At 45.1% G+C, this 20,511-nt stretch overlaps 1 protein-coding gene across 1 annotated transcript in view; it reads left to right on the forward strand.

The window, feature by feature from the left end:
- CALN1 (calneuron 1) overlaps positions 1 to 20,511 on the forward strand; it is a 401,744-nt gene that overhangs the window by 150,427 nt on the left and 230,806 nt on the right. Inside the window, exon 3 of the mRNA XM_061153364.1 lies at positions 13,690 to 13,833. Coding sequence (XP_061009347.1) covers positions 13,690 to 13,833 — 144 coding nt within the window. The remainder of the gene's footprint in view (positions 1 to 13,689; positions 13,834 to 20,511) is intronic.

The following is a 20,511-nucleotide window of genomic DNA, read 5'->3' on the forward strand; positions in this document are numbered from 1 at the left end:
ACTTAGAACCACATGGCCTGAGATGAAGGGCAGTCATCCATGGGTTTTTGCCAGGAATAAATGAGCTGATAGACAAGGATCATTCAGAGCAGTGCCTGGTACTAGTAAACACACAGTAGATTTAGCTTTTACATAGTAGTTGGAGCCAGAATAAACTGCTGCTGTTTGAACCTTTTTTTTTTTTGCCTATATAAAAGCAATTTTGTATGGTTCAACCTAATATACTCATACACCTCCCCTGTGTATATTACAACTATATTACACATCTGTCATGATGTACAATGCATTTGTTACTGTGAATTGGAATTAAAAAGGCTATGTAATATCTTGGCTTTCCCTGGCTAGGGAGTGGCTATGAGGCATCAGTTTTAATAACCAAGTGTGATATTGCCATAGGTGTTTTGCTCTGAAGGTCCATGACATGCTCTTTGACTGTCTTTTTGTAGCCCACTTCCATGTGTCATTGAAGGGTGGACTGGGTGCTGGGCTTCCTAGAGGTCCCCCTTACCTCGTGGTGGGCAGAAGCATCTGGGTCACAAGGGAGGTCCTGAGTCCACTTCATGAGCCACCCCAGGCCTCCTTCTTGGCACCCTGAGTCTGTGCACTGGCTGCTGCAAGTCTTTTCATTAAGCCTGGATTGATAGACTCAAAACAAAGCTGTATGACAACATGGATGGACCTAGAGATTATCATACTAAGGGAAGCCAAACACAAATATCATGTAATATCACTCATATGAGGCGTCTAATTAGAAATGATACAGATTAGCTTATTTACGAAACAGAAATAGAACTTCTATTGAAAACAAACTTATGGTTCCCAAAGGGGAAACAAAAGGAGGGAGGGATAAATCAGGAGCCTGCAGTTAGCACATTATTGACCAAGGGGGTTCGCAGAAACTAACACCTGTGGCATTTATTGACAGACATAGTACATGTCCAATCAATAATGTGTTAACATACATGTACACACTACTATATATTCCTATAAGATAGATAACCACCAAGGACCTACTGTATAGCACAGGGAACTGTACTCAATACTTTGTAGTGGCCTATATGGGAAAAGAATCTAAAAAAGAGTGGATATATGTATATATATAACTGAGTCACTTTACACCTGAAACTAATACAAAATTGTGAATCATCTATACTCCAACAAAATTTAAAAAACAAAAATAAAACACAAAAAATTCAAAGCTGTATTTCCTTTAAAAATAATTTTTGCCTCATTAAAAAACAAAACCAAAAGCGAGCCTCTCTTGTTTTCTTGGATTTTGTTGCTGTTCAGTTGCTAAGTCGTGTCTGACTCTTTGTGACCCCATGTCATGTCAGGCTTCCCTGTCCTTCACCATCTTCTGGAGTTTGCTCAAACTCATGTCCATTGTATCAGTGATGCCATCCAACCACCTCCTCCTCTGTCATCCCCTTCTCCTCCTGACCTCAGTCTTTCCCAACATCAGGGTCTTTTCCAATTAGTTGGCTCCTTGCATCAGGTGGCCAAAGCATTGGAGCTTCAGCTTCTTGGGTTTAGTTGTTAGTTTTCTGTTGGAAAGTTGTTTTCTGTCTTCAGCCTAGGAGAGATTCCAGAGGTCAGGGAGAAGACTTGGTTACTAGAATAATGCTTTGTGAGAGCCAGAAAAAGAATCAAGAGTTCCAGCCACTAAGCTATCCAACACAGTTCCTTCCCGCTGGGGGCCTCGGTCAGGGCCCCACCACTGCCTGACCAATGTCTTGTTTTCTATTATTATTTTTTAAAAGATTTATTTATTTGGTTGTGTTGGGTGTTTGTTGCCCCGTGTGGGCTTTCTCTAGCTGCAGTGCTCAGTGCTGGGGCTTCTCATTGCGGTGCCTTCTCTTGTTACAGAGCATGGGCTCTAGAGCATTCGGGTTCAGTAGTTGTGGCACACGAGCTTAGATGCCCTGCAGTATGTGGGATCCTAGTTCCCTGACCAAGGATTGAACCTGTGTCCTCCGCTTTGGCAGACGGATTCTCAAGCACTGGGCCACCAGGGAAGTCCCCTGTTTGCTATTATACCTTGGTCTCCTGGGGCCTGGTCTCCCGCAGCACTCAGAAGAGTGCCTGACACAGTCGGTGCCCAAGAAATATTTGTTGGGTTGAGTTGAATTGAAGAACACGAAGATAAACTTCGTTTTTCCAGAGGATTTTCAAGACCTCGGGGAGGGGAGGGTTGAGCCGTGCCTGAGAGCCCTTCTCCTTCTCTCCATTCAATTTGCTTCAGGTCTATTTCTGGAACTTGGATCTTGCTCTCCTGGCTACCATATCAGTGCTAAATCCACAGAGTGATCTTGTTTTCTCAGATGCCGATTAGTCTATGATCTCAGGATATTCAGCTTAGGAACAGTGTGCCTTAATGAAAAATTAAATTATATTGATTATTACCATGTTGCTCACAGATAAATTCCACTCAATTTGCTGCTTGCAGATCCATGCAATACTGCCTTATGTGCCAAATGGTACGACGCCTATTTTCTGCCTTGGGCTATTTCCCTGAGAAGGTGCTTGTTGCTGTGGGAGAAATGGGTCCTTGTGAGAAATAACTCCTTCTGGGGAGAGAAGCACCAGGCTGGTTCCCAGGATGCAGCTAGTCTGCTGGGCTGTGGGAGTTGGTCCATCTCCTCGTGGAGGAGCGACCCAGCATCCTACCCTGGAAACAGTCCTGACCTGAAGCCAGGAGGGCAGCTCTCTCCCCTCTTATCCCTGCTCCTCCCATATTAGGGGAGCCCCTTTCTTCTCTCTGAGCCTCAGTTTCCTCATCTCAGCCATGAGTGTGTTTTCTGGGCACATCCTTTGGGCCGGGCTCTGTACTGAGTATGGGGTCTACACAGGGTCCTGCAGTTACCCTGCAGGTCTTTTTGAGGCAATATCTGAATTGTCTCCCTTTTCCTGAAGCTTCCCTTTATAATCATCTGGATATTGAGCTTCAGAATGGTAGGATGAAAGGTATATCTCATAGGGGATTGGGTATCTATGCATAGGAATGATGAAAATGGAGGATGGTAAGGACTGATACTGCCTTTTTTGGAGAGTATGATATTATGATATAATAAGAAATATGTATTTGGTCTTCCTCCCTAGTTCCTTGGAACCTCTGAAGTGATGAGAGTGTCATTTGTATGCTAAGGAAATGACTGGTGGCTGGGGTCCCTAGATAGCTTTAGGATGGGGGCTAGTGAACAGAAAGACCAAGGCATGATTGGAAGGTTGGAACTTTTAACCCCATCAAGTGACAGTCCCCTGGAGAAAGGAATGGTAACTCACTCCAGTATTCTTGCCTGGAGAATTCCATGGACAGGGAGCCTGGCGGGCAACAGTCCATGGGGTTGCAAAGAGTTGGACATGACTGAACATCTTTCACTCACTTAGTGACCTCCAGGGAGAGAAGAGGGTCTGGAGATTGAATTCTGTTGCCAATGGCCAAAGATTCAATCAACTATGCTTACCTAATGGGACCTCCGATAAAAACCCTAGATGATGGGGTTTGGAGAGCTTTCAGATTGGTGAGTACATCAAGGCGCTGGGAGGGTGGTGAGCCCAGAAAGGATATGGAAGCTCTGCAACCACTACCCCCGCCTTCCCTCCCTTACCTGGTCCTATGCGTGTCTTCCATTTGGCTGTTCCTGAGTTCTACCTTTTATAATAAACCAGGCAATGTAAATGAAGAGCTTTTCTGAATTCTGTGAGCTATTCTAGCAAATTATTAAATCCAAAGAGGACTTGTGGGAACCCTTGACATTATAGCCAGCTGGTCATAAGTCCAGATGACCTAGACTTGTGACTGGCATTTAAAGTGAGGACAGTTTTGGGGGGCTTCAACTTCAGAGTCTGCACTGACTCTAAGTAGTTAATGTCAGAATTGGATTAAATCATTGGACAACAGATTAGTATCTAGAGAACTGGAGAATTAGTTGGTGTGGGGAAAACTCTGACACATTTGATGTCAGAAGTGGTATGAGTAGAAACGAATCATTGAGGGCAACTTGGCAATATCTATTAAATACCTTAAAAGAGTTTTTGCCTTTGACCTAATAGTTCTGTTCCTAGGATATCATCTGAAGGAGATAACCATCAAAATGCATGAAAATTTATGTACAAAGATTTCCATTGCAGCATTATATAAAATCAGAAATGATCTAAATGACCCATGCTAGGAGTCTGGTGATATCAATTTGGCTATCATGATTTAATGGAATGCTACACAGCCATCAAAATGATGTTTTAAAGACTACTCAACAATATGGAAAATTGAAATGATAGTGTGTTAAATGAAAAAAAAATAAAGCTCTAGAGAGAACTTGATCCCAATTTAATTAAGAATATTTATACATTAAAAAGTTTGGAATAAAGCACCCTAATATATATTAACAATGGTTATTGCTTGCCAGTGAATTATAGATTTTTTTCCTTTATACATTCTGGAGGCTTTTTTTGTAAAAAGCATCAATTAATGTGTTGCACTCAGTCATGTCCAATTCTTTTGTGACCTCAAGGACTATAGCCTGCCAAGCTCTTCTGTCCATGGAATTTTCCAGGCAAAAATATTGGAGTGGGTTGCCATTTCCTACTTCAGGGGATCTTCCCGAACCAGAGATCGAACCCGTGTCTCTTGTGTCTTCTGCATTGGCAGGTAGTTTCTTTACCACTGAGCTACCTGGGAACTAGAAAATGTTGCATTCCTCTGCAGGCCTAGCTCTAGTCTTTTGACGGGGGTTGTCCCCATCCCAGAGGTCAAGTCCAGAACCTCTCAAGACAAAGAAAACTACCGCCTTGCTTGATGTCCTCTTCCTTTCTCTTCACTCATCACCCTGTTTTTCCATACAGAGACCCTCTGACAATGCTCACTCTCATCCTTATTCAAATCAGTTTAATGGCTCTCCTTTCATCCGTGCTGGGCAGTCAGTCCATCACCCGGTGCCCGTGGTCCAGATGGGCTTTCATTGTTACTTTCAGTTCTCATTTGCTTTGTTCTTTTGCTGTTGGAGAATTAGCTTCAACGGACCTGGCATGCTAAAATCAATTCAGCTTAATCTATGGAGATGTAAACTTTGGGGACAAATAAACTCTGATCTAGCTCCTTAACCCTTAGAGATGCCCCTGGCTTTCTGCTGCCCTATGTTAGGAAAGAATGATTACTTTTCGTGACCTATTCGGTCTGTAATTTCTCCACCTAGTAAATTACTGACAAGCTTTTCTTTTCAAATGCTAGCTAGGGAGGGAGTTGGCTTGATTTTTTAATTCAAGGTATCATTTGAGCCCTGAGGTAAGGAGAAAGGCCAGGGGCGTAGTGACACCAGGGATCCACAGAATGAACCTTGAACCATTGTCCCACCAGCCTCGAGCACTGCGCCTTTGAACTGTTTTTTTCTTTTTTTTTCCAACACTGCCTCTTGCCTGCCCCCAGGGTTAGTGATTCCCGATGAGCCAGAGGGAGTTGGGGGGTGGCCAGGGAACTTACCGGAGCTGTGCTCAACCCTGAATTCTAACTGTAGATCCCAGATACTGTTATAGTCTCAGGGAGGAACAGTCAATAAATGAGCATTTATTGAAATGAATGCAATCACATCTCAAATAGCAAATAACTAGGAGTGAGGATCCTTCGTTGTTTAATCGCTAAGTTGTGTCCAACTCTTTGCAACCCATGCACTGTAGCCCGTCAGGCTTTTCTGTCCATCAGATTTCCCAGACAAGAATACTGGAATAGGTTTGGCATTTCCTTCTCCAGGGGATCTTCCTGACCCAGGGATCTTCCTAACCCAGGAATCAAACCCTGGTCTCCTGCATTGCAGGTAGATTCTTTACCTTCCGAGCCACCAGGAGACTCCTTTAACCCCCTTTAAAATGTACCAAGAAAGCCGGGTTAAAAAGTGAATTAAAAAAAGCAGCAGCATAACCCCCATCTTGCCCCCATCTGTTGGCATCAGCACTGTTCAATGCAGGACGCTCCTCATTGCATCCCTGCCTCCTCCCAGCATGTTTCCCTCTTCCTTCAGAGCCCCACCACCTTGCTGTCTCAGCTCTCACCTCTGTCGTTCCCTAATTACTGAAACCAATTAGTTGTATTTGCAGATTGATTGATTATGATTAAATTGGAACTCATTCGCACTAAAACCTGCACCGGGATTGAACTAGCATTTTATATGCAATTATGGTCATTCTATTCCTGTTTTCCATCTTCATCATATTTTTAGTATCACCATCTCCAAAGGCTAGTCGTGTATTTCTGTGTATTCACCAGGCCTGACTGCTTGGGTATCTGTCAGGGCCCTGGACTCCAGGTGGCCAAATACCATGTTCCTCCCCTCTCTGAAACCCTCTGCTTCCTCCTGAATTCTCTCAGTTTATATCGTCACTGCTCACTCCATCAGGCATACTAGAATCCTCAGCATCATCCTCAACTCATCCCTATCGTAACCTGGGGACACTCAGGTGCCCTGACCTGACCACTCACAAGTCTCTCTGCCCCTCCCAGCAGCTCTAGGGGCAGCTCTAGGTTCTGTATCCCCACTTGGTCTCTGTGACAGCCTCCGGTGAGGGCTCTACTTCTCATTCCTTGTCACCATAGTCTTTGCCAGCCCTCGGTTTACAAACCAATCTGATCCTTTCTCTCTCTCTTTTTTTAAATTTAGAACCACTGAGAACTCTCTGTGACCTACAACAGGTGTCCACAAACTTTAAAAAGCTAAAGTCAACATTTTAGGCTTCGTGATTCAAACCTTCCCCATCCCAATGAGTTAGTTCTGTTTGTGTGGTCCCAAAGCAGTCGACCATGGACAACTGTATGTCAGAAAATGGCCATGACTGTGTTCCAATAAAGCTTTGTTGACAAACAGGGTGATAGACCAGATTTGGCCACAGACAGATTTGCCAACCCCTGGCCTACAAGGTAAAGCTTGGGTGGCTTCTAAGGCTCTTTCAGTCTTGTCTTGGCACACATCTTCCCCCTTGTCTCTCAATGTTTCTATATCCACTGTGCAGCCAGGATGTTCAACATACCCATCTTGGTACATTTTCCCCACTCAGCCTCCTTTCCCTTCTCTCCGTGGTCTTAAGATTCAAAAGATTTCACAGAGCTGTCTGTCCTAAGGAAGGACTTCCATGAGATTTATGTAGACTTGTATTACTGTGCTTGTCATCCTCTGTTATGAATATCTGGTCACCCTCTGTCTTTCCAACTAGAATGTAAGCTTTTCAGAGCCTGGAAAGTTTCTTTGGCTCCCTGTATATCTTAGGATTGCATCTGGCATATAATAATTATGCAGCAACTCTTCAGTGAATGAAAGGCTGTATTAATCATTTCTATATATGCATTTGTTGTTTTTCATCGAAAAGGGGGAAACTTTTCTAAATCTCTTTTGTCATTGGCTCGGCCCCTGTCCTATTATTTCTCCCAAATAAAGACTTCCAGACTTGTATCATATTTTCTGGTGCATTTGTGTTCAGTTCCGTCAGTTCAGTTCAATCACTCAGTCATGTCTGACTCTTTGTGATCCCGTAGACTGCATCACACCAGGCCTCCCTGTCCATCACCAACTCCTGGAACTTGCTCAAACTCATGTCCATCCAGTTGGTGATGGCATCCAATCAGCTCATCCTCTGTTGTCCCCTTCTCCTGCCTTCAGTCTTTCCCAGCGTCAGGGTCTTTTCCAATGAGTCAGTTCTTCGCATCAGGTGGCCAGAGTATTGGAGTTTCAGCTTCAGCATCAGTGCTTCCAATGAATATTCAGGACTGATTTCCTTTAGGATGGACTGGTTTGCTCTCCTTGCAGTCCAGGGAACTCTCAGGAGCCTTCTCCAACACCACAGTTCAAAAGTATCAATTCTTTGGCGTTTGTGTGACTAGTTAATAATTGCCTGCCTAGCCTTGCTGAGCTGTATCTCTCCAGCAGTTTCTCCATGATACAAATCAAAAGAAGCCATCTTGTTCATTTGTAAAGCCCTCACATTTTGTGGTTAAAACCCCGGTGCTTCCCAAACTTACCTTTCTGTGGATAATAAACAGATTTCAAGCTAATGAGGACTGAGATAGCAAACATTGTTCTTCATTACTGATTTGAGTTTGCCAGTTAGCACAAAGAATTTCAGCTGATTCTTCAGAGCTAGACCATTAGCAGATAAATACTGACTCTGCCTGCTCTCTGGATTTCATCTGATACACACTCTGTTTAGGTGGCTTGACTGATGAGGCTGTTCTGTATGATCACTGTGCTTCCACCATTGTTCCTGCCTGAATTGGCTATGACCCTAGAGAGCATCATGGAACCAAAGCATGGTTTTCAGAGGGCATTGCGTCAGAAAGTAGCGGGTACCAGTGGTGGCTCCAGATATTTCTAAGAAAATAGATTTGTTGGCATCATGTGCTATACATCTCTCAGTCTCTAGAGCAGGACCATTTCTATCCCAGGTCTTGCTTGGCTTCAGAACATCAGCCTCATTCCAGGGAGGAGAGGCCCAGATCCATGTGGGAGTGCAGACTTTGATTCTAGAAGATTCCACAGGCAGAGAGTGGATTCCTTTTTTTTGGAAGATGTGTCTTACCTTTTGTACTCTGCACAATGACAGTTGGACAGGCTCCTGTGACCATCATAGATGTCCCTCCTGTGGCCCACACAGGCATCTTGGAGGGGGTAGAATTGGCCATGCTGGTGCCTGGTGTTCACGTGTTGCGTGAGACTGCAATGAAATCAAAGACCAAAAGCACGGTTATATAACTCTGAAGCACAAGGGACTTTAGCCTAAAGAGGGGATACGTTCCAGTGGAAAGCACACCACGTGACTGAGTTGTTCCTGAAAACTTGATCTGTGGTCTCCACTTCCCGAGGATGTGGAAGGTGGCCAGAGCCCCTTCGTGCTGCACCCTGGCTGTCTGCAGCCGGAGGCAGAAAGATCCGGCCTGCTCCCATGTCTCCGCCGTTTTATGGGCATATTTCTCACACCCTGTTCTGCTATTAAAAACAAAATTAGGCACACATCACATGTCTCAGACTGCAAGACCCATTTCCTTCTAATAAGCTTCTCGTTTCCTGGGCTTTCCCTTCACTGGAAAGATTAAATCTCCAGAGGCTCCCATTATGGATTTCTAGTTTTGTACTTTCCCCCTCACCCCTTCTGTTATTTTGAAAGAAAAAGAAGTTAGTGAGCTTTGTCTGCCTCTGTGCATGCATGCACGCACACACGCACACACGCACACACAACAGAAGTAGATATTCTTTTTAAAAAAATAATTTATTGCTTGATTCTTTCTTAAGAGTTATCAATTTTGTTGATTTTTCCCCAAATCTCCAGCTTTTTTTTTTTTTTTTTGGTGGCATCACATGGCATGTGGGATCTTAGTTCCCCAATCACAGATCAAACCTGCATCCCCTGCAGTGGAAGCTCGGAGTCCTAACCACTGAACTGCTGGGAAAGTCCCCTTGGGAGCAAACAGAGAAGGATGACTTTGTCCCACTGACCTGGGGCCAAAGAAAACAGAACTCTGAGCTGAGCTGTTTCTTCTCCATCCTGTCCTGGGCTGAAGCAGGGCCAGCCTGGATGCATACTGCAAACAGGAAAACCATGGGGATTTGGGGCCTCGAAGGAGCATGTTCCTTCAAGCAGGGCACCGGAGGGACCCCTGTCTGAGGTCTGAGTTACCAAATCCAACAGTCCAGAGGTGAGACAGCTTAAGGAGTAGCCCAGGCAGCCAGGTAAGGGTCGGGAGGCACACCCACCAAGGCCCTCATTTCCAGGTCAAGTTCTCAAACATCCCTAACCAAGCCCTCTGGAGTAGCTAATGTCAGGATGTAGGCCCTTTCACTGCTAAGATCTAGGGCATGCAGAGGGACCACAGGGGTGAGGCTAGGCCCTGTCAACAGAAGGGGATCATCCTTCAGTGTGACAGCATCAGCCCAGAGTTGAGGATAGAGTCAGAGGGGTGGGAAGAGGAGATGGTGCCTTGGGAAGGAAGTGGTCCAGAGAGCAGAGGCAGGGCTCAGCCTGCAGCTGGCCATCAGGCTGGCCCACCTGGGACCCCAGCAGGGACCCTGTCATCATCTGACATTTTCTACTGTTGCATGGTTTGTGTCAGACCTGTTGTAAAACCCCGTCACAGAGGCTGGAAGGAGACCCAGCCCAACCCAGTTTTCAGATGAGGCTGTGGGACAGGCCTGCCCTGATCATGGGGACTGGATGGACTTCTTTGTGAGCTGATTCCCATTTCAGGAGACCCTCCGTCTGCATCCCCCTACCCTCAGTGTCTGGACTTGGGCCGAGTGAGGCATGACCTCTGTCCTCGTGTCCTTGAGTGCCATGTGCCAGGATCTCAAGCTGAGTACTGGCTATAAGCTGTTTTAGGTCCACCCGACACGTGCTTGGAAAACATATGGCTGCTTTAGATAATCTTGGGCATGTTTCATTGATGAGAAAAGTCTAAATATGCAGACAAACCCCTTAATTCAGAATTTGGAAAGGGCTAAAATGTTTTCTGTATCATCAATGGAAAAAAGAGGTGTGTTTGAACAGCAGATTAATATGGTATGAAAAAGAACACAGGCTTCCTATTCTTCTTTTAAATACTGTAACGATGTCCACGGATCCTTAGAAAGGGGCTCAAAGGACCTCACGGATTCTCTTGGCCAACCTGGCTCATTTTACACATGAACAAACCAAGGCCTCAGGGTTTGGCTGCAGACCTAATTCGCTAATACGCCTGGCCGGGAGCCCAAGGTCCTGACTCCCAGACTAGTCTTCCTTCTGCTGGAGCACACATTTATTCATGGAACGCATCCAGCATGCTGAATTAGTATTGATAATGAATCTGCTGCTGATATCTGGTGCTTACTTGTTCAGATTCATCATCCACTGAAGAGCTAGCTGTCTGTCTAGTGTCTCCTTCAGCACATAGGTGGGAACATAGAGCCGCGAATGAAATGTACAAGGCACTTGTAGCTCACAGAAGCCATGATTTCAGCACCTTGATTTCTTTGTATTTCTAGGTGGTGTGGGCTAGGTGTCATGAAGCAGCAGTAACTGTCCTGCTGACCAGTCAGCAGTGAGGGAGGAAACTTGGCTGTGGTGAGTGAGGGTACTGCTGTGAAACACACGACCTCTGACCTGGCCTGGGAGGACTGATGTGATTTGGGCAGGTAAAGAGGATGGCAAGGTGTTTCAGATGGAAGCACTGGCTGGGAGAGTGCAGAGGTCTGAAAAACAATCCCCAAAGGAATCAGATCCCCAAGGCTAGAAACTTATAAATGTTACTTTGGAAAAATGGTCCTTGTAGCTGCCAATAAATTAAGGATCTTGAGATGAGGAGTTTATTCTGGATTATATGGTGGTTTCTAAATGCAAGCACAAGTGTCCTTGTAAGAGGCAGGCAAAGGGAGATCACAGACAGATGAAGAGAAGGTAACCCCAGGGCAGAGATTGGAGCCTTGCGGCCACAAGCTCAGGAAAGTAGATTTGCAGGAAAAAGTGGGAAAAGAATCTTACCTGGAGCCTCTGGGGGAGGGCAGGTCTGTCCTCATCTTGATTTTGGTCTGAGCGTGCATATTAAATCGCTGTCTTGTCCGACTCTTTGCTACCCTTTGGACTGTAGCCCGCCAGGCTCCTCTGTCCATAGGATTCTCCAGGCAAGAATACTGGAATGGGTTGCCATGCCCTCCTCCAAGGGATCTTCCTGACCCAGGAATTGAACCTGTGTCTCTCTTATGTTTCCTGCTTTGGCAGGAGGGTTCTTTACCACCTGATTTCAGATTTCTAGCCTCCAGATTGTGACAGAATAAATATCTGTTGTTTTAAGCTACTACATTTGTGTGATTGATTAAAGCAACCACAGGAAATTTAATGCAAAGAGGAAAGGAAAAGCCTGCCTGGGTCAGGGTTCAATGTGCTTGCTGGGAGGATAGTTAGATATTTAGAGACGTGGTAACTACAGTTAGCCCTTTGTGGATGCTGAATCCATGGCTACAAGGTCTAGCTGCCCAATTCCATTTTATACATTTTTTATTAGGGGACTTGAATATCCGTGGATTTTGGTATCCACAGGGTCCTGGAACCAATCCCCTACCGATACATGGGGGAAACTGTAAATGGCTACGGCTGATGTCTTGCATTAGTTCAGAGTTCCTGCAAGTTTCTGACTGGATCTTATCTTCCCACCTGGAGTGTGGGTCTCTGAAGGGGAACCACGATGCCCGGCAGATCACTGTCTTTATTCTCCACAGTCCTAACTCCCGTGCTCCTCAGGTAAAGGCAGCTTGTTGAATGGCCCGATGTGTGCTGGCAGCTGCCGCAGCTGAGCTCACACTGAATTTATTGATGAAAAGTCAAAGCTGTCCATGTCTGGTGCTCAGATACAATTGACGTACCTCTCATCTCCAGACTGTGATCTCAAATCGAATTCCCATGCCTCACAGGAGTGTGAGGTGTTAGGAAGTGCTCAGCCAACCCATGATGAACAGAAGGCGAAAAGAGATCAGGGCTCTGGAGGGAGGGACTCTGGGTGGAAAGCAGAGCAGCTCTGGCGGGGGTAAGAGGATGGGCATCCCCCTGCTGGGGGAAATGGCCTTCTTGATGGTAGAGTCAAGTTCTCTGCCAGCCCCAGAGAATGTGATTAAAGATGCCTCTGGGGCTTTTATGACACTCTTATTGATCTGAGGTTGTTTATAGCCATAAAACAGCTGTAAATTAGAGGAATGAAATAAAAACAGCAGGATACTTAACTCCTGTCCTCCTAGGAGGTTGAGAAAGCTTTCTGCACAGCTCTGTGGCAGCAGGGAGCTGAATGTACGTCCACAAGGGGGACTCTCATTCTCCTTCCCTCCCTAGCTCAAGCTGAGAGGTCGCTGCCTTCCTGTTCAACCTGAGAGGTCGCTGCCTTCCTGTCTTCTCCCTGCTGAAAGCAAAACCTCAGCCTTACTGGGAAGTGTCCATGGCTAACGTGATTCCCAGCTGGGACCACTGGCTAATTGTGCACCCCCTACTTTGTGTAGGGTGTCCCTGGTGACTCAGATGGTAAAGAATCTGCCTGCAATTCAGTAGACCCAGGTTTGATCCCTGAGTTGGGAAGATCCCTTGGAGAAGGGAATGGCAACCCACTCCAGTATTCTTGTCTGGATAATTTCATGGACAGAGGAGCCTGGCGGGCTACAGTCCATGGGGTCGCAAAGAGTCAGACACAACTGAGTGACTAACACAACACTATGTTGTGTTAGCTGCTCAGAGCTAGTTATCTCCTCCTTCCAAAGCTGTTTTTCTGTTTTCTGGTGTTTTTTTTTTTTTTTTTAATCCCCTTCCCTCCCTCTCTTTTCCTCCCATTCTCTTTTCTCTCTTTTTTTCTTTCTCTTTTGGCCACCTTTTTTTTGGGGGGGGAGCGTGTTAACGGGTTTTGACACATCACTCTTTGTAAAGTAATTAGGAGTTTTCTGCAGACAGTTGCCAATCATTTCAATGCAGTAGAGCAGTGGCCCCCAATCTTTTTGGCAAGAGAAGACAGTTTTTCCATGGATGGTGGGGTAGGGGGCAGGTATGGTTCAGGTGGTAACATGAGGAATGTGGAGCAACAGATAAAACTTCACTTGCTAGCCCACCGCTCACGTCCAGTTGTGCAGCCCAGTTCCTACCAGGGGCTGGGGACCCCTGCAGTCAACCACGCTTTGTGACCATTGGACTTTCTCTGCTTTCCTGTTGTAGAGATCCGAGAGGCCTTCCGGGTTCTGGACCGAGATGGGAATGGCTTCATCTCCAAGCAGGAGCTGGGCATGGCCATGCGCTCTCTGGGGTACATGCCGAGTGAGGTGGAGCTGGCCATCATCATGCAGCGCCTGGACATGGACGGTAAGACTGGGGCCCACAGCATCCCCACCCCCCCACCCCTATCCCCTGGGATGAGCCAGGACTCATCAGAGATCTTGGGTTTGAAGGGCCTTTCAAAACAGTCAAAAGACTTGGAGTCAGAAAACTTGGATTCATGTCCTGGCTTACATTTCAGGCAACTTGGAAACTTGAACCAGGTCTGGGTTTTTCAAACCACATTGCACAGACCTCCAGGGGTCTGCAGAGGTGGCTCTGGGGCCACTAGAGGGAGCTGGGGGTGGGGGCGGGGTGGGGGAGGCCTGGCTGGTGGAGCAGTGAGAATGATTCTGTTTCATTTTCAAAACAGCTTTGTTGAGACAGCATCCACACACCCTAAGATTCACCTGTGCAACCTGAGTAATTCAGTGGCTTTGCGTGTATCACAGGTTTGCACAACCAATAGCATTATCAATTTTATAACATTTTCATCACCCTAAAAGAAACCCTTTACCTCTTATTTATCACCTCCATTCCCTCTAAAAGTGAAAATGTTAGTTGCTCAGTCGTGTCCAACTCTTGGTGACCCCATGGACTGTAGCCCACCAGGCTCCTCTGTCCATGGAACTCTCCAAGCTATTGCTCTATCCCCCACCAAGTCCTAGACAACCACTAACCAACTTTCTGTCTCTATGGGCTTAGCTCTTCTGGATCATGGGATACACGGTCCTTTGTGACTGACTTCCTTCACTTACCATAATATTTGAAAGGTTCATCCGTAGTGTAACATGTATCACTATTTCGTTGCATTTTATTGCCAAATCACATTCCATTTTTTGGCTATAACAGCTTCTTTTCTCTCTGTTTTACATACTGGTTTCTACATACAGTCTCAATGGGGGAAAGTGTTTCACTATCCTTAAACAGTTCTGGAAAATGACAGCATTTACTGATCCTTAAGATTCTTTCCTGCTCTAAAACCCTAGGAGTTTATCCCAAACTGGCTGTGACCTTCCTGCCTTGGCCAAAGGTCCAGAAAGAAGCTTTCTTATTTTAGGTTTTTTTTTTTTTTTTTTAATGTGGACCATGTTTTAAAAATCTTTATTGAATTTGTTATCATATCGCTTCTGTTTTATGTTTTGGGTTTTTGGTTACGAGTCATGTGGGATCTTAGCTCCCCAGCCAGAGATTGAACCTACATCCCTTGCATTGGAAGGTGAAGTCTTAACAGCCGGACTGCCAGGAAAGTCCCCTGATTTGTTTTTTTCAACACACTCTCCCCCTCTGGAAAGCAGCTTGATCCCAGGTGTAAGGGGTCCAGAGTGGTGGACTTTGTAGAGCATGAAGTAAAGACCAAGTGAAAGGAAACAGAGGATGGGGGCAGGGGTCTTTTGGGAGAGACAGATGAAGACCCTGGTAGGGGGAGGTTTGCTTGGCCTGCAGACTAGCTGAACACAGCTGTGTCCTGTTGTCTTGCCGGGCTTGTTGGAAAGAGGATAAATTTAATGATGACTGTATGGTGACTGGACCCCAGTGCCAACCACCAAGGGCAGCTGTGGGCATTTATCTTCTGGTTCAGGAAAGAGATGTTCTATCAGGGATGTTCAGTAGTACGTGGAGTGCTGGCCCTGTCCTTACGTCTCTGATTGATTGTGACTCTGTGGGTCTTTGCAGGCCTGATTCGACCTTGCTCTGTAGTTAGAGGTACTGGGTTGGCCAAAAAATTCTTTTGGGTTTTTCTTCATCATCCTATGGGAAAACCCAGATGAACTTTTGGCTAACCCAATATTTCTGAAAAGCTGGAGCAAAGCACATGTTGTATAGCAAAATCTCTTCCCTGGATTCCCATCATCATTTCAGAGAAACACTTCCAGAAAAAAAGAGTTTCTTCCTTAAAATAATAGAAATCTTAACCTACCCTCTCTGTAGAATTAAGAAGTTTTTTTTTTTTTTTTTTTTTTTTAATGCCTTTGAGTCTCCTCTTATAGCGTAGCAAAATAAAACATGGTCAAATGGACTAAAAGCAAATGGACTTAGCAACATTTAGTCAAAATGAGCCAGGGGCTATCATGGGAGAGTTACTTCCATGGAAGTTTTGTGGGTCTTCATCCAAGTACATCCTTGCTCTCTGTCTATTCACTCATTAGACCCCGGCTCATGGGGAATTTTTACATTATTGCAAATCCTCCCTGATTGCAGGAGGCCTTGGAGTCCCCTGGGGGCCTCGGGTGATGGTGCTGTTCCTGGACCCCATCAGGACTCAAGTAGCCAACGGGATGAAGCTTAAGAGATGCCAGGTTTCACCCATTCATTTGCAATATCATCCTTAGTGACCAATGCCGAGGGCGTGACTTCCAAGCAAAGTGTACAGAGAATTTCTATTAGTTCCTTTAACAGAAGCCTAAATCATCTGCTTTTTCATGGTGACCCCATCAGGTGAAAGCACAGTTATTTACTTTTCTTTCTTTGTTTAAATATATTAATTTTTGTTTTTTAAAAAATTTCTGCCATATAACAATGCAAATCAGCCATAATCTTATATATCTGAAATGCAGCTTCCTCAAACTTTTATTTTGTTGCCTACAAAAGAATCAGTACACAACAAATGAAGACAATGCAGCAGTACAGGCAAAAAGAATTGCCTTTTGCGATGTAATAGATGCTTAAGTATGAAAAGAGCTAAGGGAAAAATACCCAGGCTGAAGCTGAAACGTCTTTATGTGATTTGTCAGTGACACTGGTAAGTGAAATTTCTGGGTTCTGAGTACTGGATATGCGTGGATTGACTGTTTTTCAGTGTCCTTCTCTTAGTGGGGTCTTTTGAGCTATTCTGTTTTTTTTTTTTTTTTTTTTTTTTTAAGTCAGGTTCTAATTATATCCTTCCTCCCAGCTTCTGTAACTGGAGATTCTCTGCAGACATTTGGCCCTACCTAATTAAGCTTCTCTTTGGTGTGAAACTTGTGGAACGGCAGAGATTTTTGTGAGGATAATGCCGCATGCACGCACACGCACACACACTCACACAAGGGTTTTGGGCCAGAACTTAGGATTCTTCTCTGTAAGATGACCGTGACTCCTGACAGACCCTGGTCATGGGATCCAAGGGCATCAGGAGAGATGGCAGTGCCTCCGTGCATCCCAGCTGGCTGTGATTTGAGGCTGGTCTGGCCCACACACCGATCCATTCTCTCTGGGGTCCCTGCCGGTTTGCCTGCTGGTGAGGTCATACCTTCGGCACGAGGCCCAGATGGAATTAGACCAAGTCTGTACAACCTTAGTCTCTCCATGAGGCTTTCATTAGGTGGTTCCTGGGGAGTGGGGTGCTTTGCCGACTCTGTGTGTAGCAGTAATCTCCCTGGATTAGGGAGCTCGCTGGCTTCCTGGACACAGAGCCTGTGGGAGCCAGACGGTTCCAGTGTGTGTGTGTTGTGGGGAGCCGGTTTTCCAGAGGGCAGAATGGAAGACAGGCAGTAGCAGGGTCTGGAATTGCTCTCCTGACCATAGCCTATTTGACTTCAGAGCTGGGACTGACCCTGTGTGTGTGTACACCGCATAGGCTGAACTGCCCCGAGTTAAATAAACAGAAAACCCAAATTCCTGCCCAGTTGCCCAGTGCTTCCTTTATGGCTGCAAAGGTTCTTTCAGCCTCTGCAGCTGAGGTGACTTCTGAACTGACATCAGTTGGGGACTAGGACTCATGTTTCCCAGATGCTTTTGCCAGCCTCTCACCTTCAGCCCAGATTCGGGAAGTCTGAAGCTCTCTTCCTCAGCTTCCTAGAAACATTTAAGCTCAGTGACCTAAGGCAATCCTTGCATCGGGAAATCCATTTCTCTCCAGTGCATTGCAGTACCAGTTATGTACTGTCCTTAGAAATGATAAAATAGTCACCTTACAAAAGCATCTCCAAAGCTTAAATCTTTTATAGAAGCAAGTTGAGAAAGTGACTGTGGGCTCTGCCATGCCCCTGCTGCTCTCATTAGCTCTGCGGTTCCCACAACAGTTCCTGGGGCCCCTTGGAGCCTCCTGTAATGTCCTCTGGGGAAAAGGGCCTTGGTATCTTTAAGACCAAAGGGACATTTTTGACTCTTTTCTGCATCGTAATGGTTTCACCAACTACACCACTGTGGGCATCTGGAGTGAACCCAGCCAGCTTTGTAAGTAGTTTCCTGAAACCATCAAACCAGGAGATGCTTTCAGAAGCCCATGGTTTCTGCCTGGGTCCCCGCTCATATTTCTTAATGCAATCTTCCTTTCCCAGCTGTCTCCACCTCTCCTGCACTCAAGGAACAAAACAAATGCAGCCCTTGCCCTCTGCATTCTTAATTTTCCTTCTGTGCCTCAAAGGTGCAGAATCTTATGAAATTCCAACAAATTTGGGGTTTTGAAATGAATTCTTATCCCTCAGCAGGTTTATAGGGTTTTTTTGTGTTTGTTTTTCTTTTTTTTTTTTAGGTTCACCACTGTCTGGATGGTGAGTATGATTCAGCTTTGTTCCATTTAGAACAGATTTTTCTGGTGTCCATTATGTGTGAATTTGCTTAACTTTATGGTTGGCAAGATGCCTTTTTGCTTCATTTTGAGGCAAACCACTGAGCTGCAAAGAATTAAATTATGGCCAGAGTCACATGAAAGAGTTGGCAGGGTCCTCGTTGTTAGCCTGTGTGTCTGTATCTTCCCTCTTTTCCTACCCATTCGTTACATGTATTGACACTTTGCTGATCAGTCATATGATTATGACTTTCCTATTTTCATCTGTGATCTTCTAGAAGACAGAAAAGTCTATACTTAATTCCCAGTACAGCTCATTTCCACTTCACATTCAAACGTGTCAGTGTACTCATGTGGATGCTCTGGAACAGGCCTAGGTCTATTTTGTGATTTCAAATACATGCTTCCTTCCTTTCTTTTTTCTGTCTCTCATTTTTCTTTCTTTCTTCTCTCTTTCTCTCTTTGTGTTGAAGTATAGTTGATTTGCAATGTTGTGTTTAGTTTCAAGTGCGCATCAAAGTGATTCAGTTATACATTCACATACAGCTATTCCTTTTAGAATTCTTTTCCATTATAGGTTATAACAAGATATTGATATATTTTCCTGTGCTAAACAGTAAGACCTTGCTGTTTACCTATTTTATACACAGCAGTGTGTATATGTTAATCCTAGGCTTCGATTTCATCCTTCCCCCACCCTTTCCCCTTTGGTAACTATTAAGTTTGCTTTTGATGGCTGTGAATGTGTTTTTGTTTTGTAAATAAGTTCATTGGTATCATTTCTTTAGATTCCACATCTAAATGATATCATATAATATTTGTCTTTCTCTGTCTGACTTACTTCACTTAGTATGATGATCTCTAGGTCCATCCATGTTGCTGCAAATGGCATTACTTCATTCTTTTTATGGCTGAGTAATATTCCATCATCTATATACACACTTCTTTCTTTAGTGAGGGAAGATGCTCACCCACAGACTTCATGAAGGGGGATGACCTGGTGGAAGTAGCTGGGGTTTTAGCATTAAGCAGAGGTACATGAACTTGAGTGCACATGAAAAAAAGAAAAAAAGGAAACATGCTAAACAGACACGTCGAGTCAGAATCCCCAGGGTGAGGCACAAGAACCTTCATCCTTTAACAATCTAGCCAGGTTATGGACAGCACTGTGTCCATCAACATCATTGGGTGACTTTTGGTTAAAAGAAAACCTTTGGCTGAAGAGAAATCTTCAAGCCTGTGTATTTTTATGAACAAGAAGGTCTGAGGAGGAGTAAATGCCTGAAAAGCAAATAAGGATATATTTCCTCTGGGGATATGACGAAGCAGGACTGGTCAGTCAGTCCTGCTTGAAAGAGGGGGCCTTCCCAATGCTTGTGTATGCTGGGGCCTTGGCTTCCTCCCTTCTCCAGCTGTGGTCCAGGGACCCACAGAATCACCGTATCCTGGGAGCTTACTTGCAGTGCTGACCCTCAGGCCCACCCGAGACCGGCTGATTCAGAGCTTGAGTGTTTTTTTGTTTTTTTTTTTTAATTAGTTGGAGGCTAACTACTTCACAAGAGCTTGAGTTTTAACAAGTACTTATGTGCGTGGTTGAGTTTGACAGGTGCTAGTCTAAGGGCTTTCCTGATGGCTCAGCAGGTAAAGAATCCACCTGCAGTGCAGGAGACACAGGAGATGAAGGTCAATCCCTGGGTCGGGAAGATTGCCTGGAGAAGGAGATGGAAACCCACTCCAGCATTCTTGCCTGGGAAATCCCATGGACAGAGAAGTCTGTCAGGCTACAGTCTGTGGAGTTGAAAAGAGTCCGACATGACTGAACGCGCGCGCGCACACACACACACACGCACACACACACACACACACACACACACACACACACACACACAGAGTCTAAGGCATACCATCAGAAACAGGAAGCAACCCAACCATGATTTCTTGTTTGACAGTCTTTTCCATGGAGTGCAGTCCTTCCTTAATCTCCTGCCAGTAACCCTTGGGGAAGATGTGTAACTTTAAAAGCTGGAAGTAATTCACAAAGTCCTGGTGAAGGTCAGTCACAGGAAATTCTCTCTTTTTGTGTTTGTATTTGTGAATCAGCATGATTGGCATCAAACTACTTCATATTTCATTCTGTTAGGGAATTACTGCTGAATTTATTTTGACTTCATTACGGTAAATCTTAGCTAGGTAATGACAGTGATAACTACTACTTATGTAGTGCTCACCATGCT

Source organism: Dama dama, chromosome 10 (assembly GCF_033118175.1).
Source record: "Dama dama isolate Ldn47 chromosome 10, ASM3311817v1, whole genome shotgun sequence".
NCBI classification, from domain to species: domain Eukaryota; kingdom Metazoa; phylum Chordata; class Mammalia; order Artiodactyla; family Cervidae; genus Dama; species Dama dama.